At 46.3% G+C, this 7,500-nt stretch overlaps 1 protein-coding gene across 1 annotated transcript in view; it reads right to left on the bottom strand.

The window, feature by feature from the left end:
• Positions 1 to 7,500, bottom strand: part of dpf1 (double PHD fingers 1) — a 47,530-nt gene that overhangs the window by 23,763 nt on the left and 16,267 nt on the right. Inside the window, 5 exon segments of the mRNA XM_030337288.1 lie at positions 2,683 to 2,814; positions 3,270 to 3,348; positions 4,255 to 4,344; positions 6,044 to 6,171; positions 6,437 to 6,544. Of these exon segments, the coding sequence (XP_030193148.1) occupies positions 2,683 to 2,814; positions 3,270 to 3,348; positions 4,255 to 4,344; positions 6,044 to 6,171; positions 6,437 to 6,544 (537 nt within the window).

Here is a 7,500-nt window from a genome sequence, read left to right as displayed (position 1 = left end):
ACACAGACACAAAGACACACAGACAGACAGACACCAATAAAGGCTGATATTTGGAGAAAGAGAGAGAGGAATAGAGTGAGAGAAACTCTAATTTGTCCGTGGAATAATCTGTCATTTATCAAGTTGATGGAAGAGGTATAGCGTGATGGGGCAGAGGGGTGGGGGGAGGGGAGATGAGGTGAAGAGGAAGAGAAGAGAGTAGAGTGTTTTGCTGCTGCCGAATGTTGCAGAGCGACCACTGTGACTGGACGGCTTTTGGAGGCAGAGAAGGGCATCAATTATGCATACAGAGCTGCTTTCATTTAAGGGAGCAATATTAATATTATTACGTATGTGGCAATATACCAAGATAGAAGGTTGGGGAAGAGTGTAGGGAGGGGGGGCGGGGGGGGTGGCATGACACTCAGCAGATTGGGGAAGCTGTAATCCCACATGCAAACACACATGGGCATAAACTGAAGTTGCATTCGCACATGCATGCATACACAACCACGCAAGCACACACCCATGCACATAAAAAACAAACAAACACATATGTCCACACATGCACGTACACACACACCCACACACACACACACACACACACACACACACACACACACACACACACACACACACACACACACACACACACACACACACACACACACACACACACACACACACACACACACATACTCCAAAAGACAGACTGCAGAAGTTAAGCTCCTCTTTTTCATTTGGGCAGAGAAGATTGCATTTTGAAACGAAAGTGTGGGTATGTGTGTGTGTGTGTGTGTGTTTGTGTACTTTCTTGTGTGCATGCATGTGCTTTGTGCGTCTGTGTGTGCGTGTATGCGTGTGTGTGTTTGTGTGTGTGTGTGTGTGTGTGTGTGTGCGTGTTTGTGCGCGTGCGTGTGTGGTGTGTGTGTTTATGCGTTTGTGTGTGTGTGTGTGTTTCTGCATGCGTGTGTTTGTGTGTGGAGGGGGGGTTGGAGGGGGGGTGTGTGACTGCTGACTGGTTAGGGGCAGGGGGGTAAGGGGGGGATATTAAATGATTCAAATACTGCCTCTTGCTTCGCTCTCTCCTCAACTGAAGGGACTTACGACTGAGGCTTGGCACCCACAGACCCACAAACACACAACCACACACACACACAGATCCACAAACACACAACCACACACACACACACAGACCCACACAGACCCACACAAACACACACACACACACACACACACACACACACAGACCTACAAACACACAAACAAGCACACACAGACACAAACACACACACACGCGCACACACACACACACACACACACACACACACACACACACACACACACACACACTCACACACACACACACACACACACACACACACACACACACACACACACACACACACACACACACTCACACACACACACACACACACACACACACACACACACACACACACACACACACACACACACACACACACACACACCAGACACTATTACTGAGCTGATTCTTGCATAGATAGCGTCTGTGTCTCTGTGTGTCAGTCTACGCAAACTAAAACGCTTCCATCATCAGAGAAGCCATTTTAGCTTCCTGACCGAGGCAGCATTGCCCTCAGCGCTGTTCATACATTTGACCAAGCAGACCTAAACACATAAAGAACATATCTAATGTAAATCAAGAAAAAAAAAAGAAGCCAAAACAAATGCTTTTTTCTTTTGTTTCAGAATATGCACTGTGCATTTTCACAGCCTCAGGCATCAGTAGTAGAACGCAACAGTCATAACTTTCCTATTTATTTTCCCACTGCAGAAAGCTAAGCTCAACACACAAACGTTTATCACCAGCGGCACGCACAGTGAGCACACAGAGGAGGCCAACGAAAACTGCAGGTTCCTCTGGGAGAAATCAAATCTTTTGTCTTCATCAGGCGCCGAGGCTGATGATTTGGCTAATTAGCCGCCCGTTGCCCTGACAACACATTAAGCATCAAGCCTCATACTCTTAAAAAGTTTAACTGACTCATCATAGGAGGCAGGTCATCAATATCACATAAGGACCATAAAGAAACTGTACTGTAGATGGTGAACAATGTACTGCTCTGTAGATGGGGAACGCTGTACTGTCCTGTAGATGGGGAACGCAGCTGTACTGTCCTGTAGAACTGTACACTCTACTGTATATGGTGAACACAGTACTTTAGATGGTGAACACTGTACTGTAGATGGTGAATACTTTCCTGTACTGTAGATGGTGAATACTGTAATGTAGATGGTGAACAATGTACTGCACTGTAGATTGTAAATACTGTACTGTAGATGGTGACAACTGTACTGTACTGTAGTTGGTGAACAATGAACTGTACTGTAGATGGTGAACTCTGTCCTGTACTTTAGATGGTGAACACTGTCCTGTACTGTAGATGGTGAACACTGTACTGTACTGTAGATGGTGAACCCTGTCCTGTACTGTAGATGGTGAATACTGTACTGTACTGTAGATGGTGAATACTCTACTGTAGATGGTTAACACATAACTGTACTGTAGATGGTGAACACTGTACTGTACTGTTGATGGGGAACACTGTTCTGTGGATGGTGACCACTGTACTGTAGGTAGTGAACACTGTACTGTAGAGGCTGAATACAGTACAGTACTGTAGATAGTGAACCCTTGACGGCAGACGGTACACTTACGCTTGTGGTTGTTTTTGCGCTGGAAGGGCAGGGTGTGGCGCTCCGAGTCTTCCTCGCCTTCCTCGTCTGCCAGGTGTGTGTGAGTGTAGTGGTAGCTCAGCCCGGGACGGTTCTTATAGCGCTTACCACATACTGGAACACACACACACACACACACACACACACACACACACACACACACACACACACACACACACACACACACACACACACACACACACACACACACACACACACACACACACACACACACACACAGACACACACACACACACACACACACACACACACACACACACAGAGGCACACACACACAGACACATTTACACACGCAAACAATTAAATACTTTTTCCTGATGTCTGTATTAATCACGTTATTACATATTAACAAAAGCAAGTCAGAGGAAAAGAGAAGGACAGAAGGAGCGAGGGAGATATGGAGGGAGAGAGAGAGACAGGAGAAGAGCAGAGAGATAGACAGGACGAGAAGAGAGAGAGAGACATGGAGATTGAGAGAGAGAGAGAGAGAGACAGGGAGATAGATAGTAGATCGTTGAAAAGTAGAACAGAGACATAAAGACACTCACTGTCACAGACGTAAGGCTTTTCTCTATCTTCTATCGCGTTGGCTTCTTGCCTTTTCCTCATGCCCCCGACACCACAGGACTGCTGAAAACAAACGCACACACACACACACACAAACACACACACACACACACACACACACACACACACACACACACACACACACACACACACACACACACACACACACATACACACACACACACACACACACACACACACACACACACACACACACACACACACACACACACACACACACACACACACACACACATCCACACACACAAAATATTCAACCTCAACACTTTCATTGCAATAATATGTGTAAAGGCACTGTTACTTTCACATGCGTAAATGTACATTTGCATACTTACTAAAATACGCTACACAAAGAGTAGCAGACTAAAACACACATACACACACATACATACATACACACACAGAGACAGACAGACACACACGCACACACACACACACTATAAAGTGTAATCATCTGCTCTCAGTTTAAACTTTCACTTTCACCAGGAGGGGGCTGATGACACTTAGTAGGGAGGCAAGAGCTCCAATTAGTGAACCGTGCTGTGTGTGTGGGTGTGTGGATGCGTGTATGTGTGTGCGTGTGTTTGTGTGTGTGTGTGTGTTTTCACACTTTGAGTTTAACAATATATTGTTAACACTTGATTATCTTAACACTGAAGGCGAGGTAACGGTGTGGAAAAGCACTTAATTAAGCTTGTCAAGCAAACCTTCCCCAGACTGGCGTACGTATAGCATGTGCTCACTGTGAAACAGAACATTGATCAACATGATCTTTATTTGAGTGGATTTACTGTGGACTAGTTATGCAAAATGTACATGCGCTAACAATATACCACAGCATTGCTAGCACGCACACACACAAATGTGTGTGTGTGTGTGTGTGTGTGTGTGTGTGTGTGTGTGTGTGTGTGTGTGTGTGTGTGTGTGTGTGTGTGTGTGTCCTACCCGTCCTTTGGTACGGTTCTTGCGCTTGGGAACGTCTTCTTCCATCTCTTCTACATCAAGCTCATGAGGGAAATCTCCCACTAGTAACTTCTGGAGAGAGAAATATAAGCAACAAAGATTGAAAGAAAGAAAGAAAGAAAGAAAGAAAGAAAGAAAGAAAGAAAGAAAGAAAGAAAGAAAGAAAGAGTTAATCAAATGATGAAAGAAAGTGCAAAACAACAAAAGAAAGTAGGAAAGATATGAGAATGAATGAAAAAAAAGCAGAAAAGCTGTATGTTTGATTTAATTCTCCAATTCAAATCTCAATCAAACCTTGAGCATATTATTGTAATTGGGCGTCATAGTGACTGATTGGGAGCAAAATCTTTTTCACTGGCATTGAACAAGCTCACCACTGCCAGATGCTGATACAATGTGTGAGGCTCACCGCACTCGTCAAATAATGTCAATCAAAGGGGCTTTTCTCAAATACTTTCCAAATGTTTTTCCATTCCAAGGATCAGAGTCAGGCCAGGGCTCAAACTGCACAAGGGATGTAAACCGCAGTCTGTAGACACTTCTAATAACACTAATCAGCTTTCATCATATGCATAATGCATAACGACCCATGGGCCACTGGCTGCAGTAAAACGAAGGAGGAAGTGGGAGTGGGAGAAATGTATTTAGTAGCTAGGCCTGTGCGATCGTATTAAAACAATACAGTACATGTTTTATATTTCCCCTTTTTCTCAAAGTCTACCAAAAATCATCGGTGCACTTTCACTGTTAATTTGACAAACGAAAGGATCAGAGCGGGAAGCAAAGGGGGAATAATATGATAACAACACAAGATTTTACATCAGGGGCCGTGTAGCCTCCCGCACAGCCAGCCCTCAAGCTCTGGGGGGGGGGGGGGGGGGGTAACTCACTGACCCTTGCCTGTCTGCATGAGCCTCCTACTGGGCTGGCGTTGTCTCTGAATAGCCCTCGAATAAGTAACTCCACAACTCGACCCTGTGTGTGGCCCATAATCCAGCTGCTAATTGTTTGAGGGTGTACTTGGTGGAACGGGGTTGGAAGGAGGGCGGATAACCAGTGTTTTCCTTATGCCTCAAATTGAAGAATTGAAATTCAATCGACAAGACAAATAACACCCACGGTGCGATGCTGCACGGGCGCCGAACGGATGAGGGGAATGCTGAGACGAGCTGGCTTTGGTGCAGACACACGCACAAAACAACACACACACACGCACGCACACACACACACACACACACACACACACACACACCAACACAGACACACGCATACAAAGACACACACAAAGACACACATTGAGCCACTAGGGAATTGTCAAAGCCACAGGAGGTCTTTGTCATAGCCAAAAAACACACATGTAGCACAACAGACTACACACATACACTCACCGACATAGACACGTAAACACACACAAACACACAGACACACAGACACACACACACACACACACACACACACACACACACACACACACACACACACACACACACACACACACACACACACACACACACACACACACACACACACACACACACACACACACACACAGATTGAAAGTACAAGAGAGAAAGGGACAAACAATGACGATGACGACTAAAAGATGCAGTGATGGAGAAAGGAACAAAGGAAGAGAGAAGGGAAGTGTGTGTGTGTGTGTGTGTGTGTGTGTGTGTGTGTGAGTTTGTACGCGTGCGTGTGTGTGTGTGTGCTCTTGTGTGTGTGCGTGTGTGTGTGTGTGTGTATATGTGTGTGTGTGTGTCTGTTCCACCTGGCACTCGCTCATGGGCTCCTCCTCCTTGGTCTCCACCTTCTTGTCCAGGGTCTCCCCTGCCAGCAGGGACTCCAGCACCGGACCCTCTGGGATGCCCCCCTCCTTCTTCAGAGACGCCTCGTAGTCTGGGGAGGGAGAGGGGGGTCATTGGCGGGAAACCACCGCACAAACACGCAAACACACAGGCATCCACACACAAAGAAAGAGGCCAGCGATCAAACATCATGACCTCACGAGTTTCAAACGTTTTTTAAGGCCGCAGTCGTACTCAGTGGAATAGCAGTAAATCAAATCTAGCAGGTGCTTCGCTTAAACCGGTGAGCACAGGGAACATTCAGGCCAGCGTTGTCTGGGTCTGAATGGGGGGGAGGGTGGTGTTTTCCCTCCTACCGATCTTGAACTCAATGGGTCCGAGGCGCGGGTCCTCCAGCATGTTGAGCCGTCTCTTCTTGCGCCAGCATCGGGCGGGGTACGTGTACAGCTGACCCGGTGCATGGCCTGCCAACACACACAAACAACACAACACACACAACACAACACACACAACAACACTCAGTGTCGCAGAAGGGAGCTCCGTGATCGTGGAGAAGTTTGGCTGGTTTGTTATCCATCCTATTCAGATTCTGGTTAGTACACCTTGACTGTTTGAGCGTGAGGTTTAAAGGTAATATAGAGACACGCACACACACACACAAAAAATACACACATGCACACGCACACACACATACAACCCCCCCCCCCACACCCCCTTATCCCACACATAGACACACATACACTCAAACACACACCAAACCAAACGCACTTGCACACGCCAAGCACACACAGGGAGCCTCTCGTGAATACTTGTGCCAGCGGCATATCATTGCCTACAGGGGGTTCTGATTCTCTGCCAAAACACACATATATTGCACATGCCGCGAGGAGAGGGAGAGAGAGTGAGAGAGAGAGTGGGAGAGAGAGAGAGTAAGAGAGAGAGAGAGAGAGTGAGAGAGAGAGAGAGAGAGAGCAAGAGAGAGAGAGAGAGAGAGAGAGAGAGAGAGAGAGAGAGAGAGAGAGAGAGAGAGAGAGAGAGAGAGAGAGAGAGAGAGAAGGATATAGTAGAGAGAATTTGAGACGAGGAATGAGGGAACACAGTTCCAAACACCCCTCCCCTAGAAATAGAAAGTGGAGGATGAAATAGAAGACACCTGATGAAGAGTGAGAAAGAGATGACGAGAGACAGGATGGAGAAGAGAGAAACCGAGATGAATAGGAGGAAGTAGAGGAGTTTGAGACTGAGTGAAAGTGTGTGACTTTCTGAGGGAAAAGCCCATTTTGAAGAACAAAATAATCCTTGCAATAACACATTCAACAGGCAGAAGGGAGTCGAGATGCTTTCCAAAATGAAATATCTTCAAACTGGTACTTTCCAGAGTCTAGGGCAGCAAATCTGAACTTCTTAACTTAAGTTCTAA

The sequence above is a fragment of the Gadus morhua genome, chromosome 16, assembly GCF_902167405.1.
Source record: "Gadus morhua chromosome 16, gadMor3.0, whole genome shotgun sequence".
Classification (NCBI taxonomy): Eukaryota; Metazoa; Chordata; class Actinopteri; order Gadiformes; family Gadidae; genus Gadus; species Gadus morhua.
Note: the sequence above shows the minus strand (reverse complement) of the source record. Positions and strands in the feature narration are given on the sequence as shown.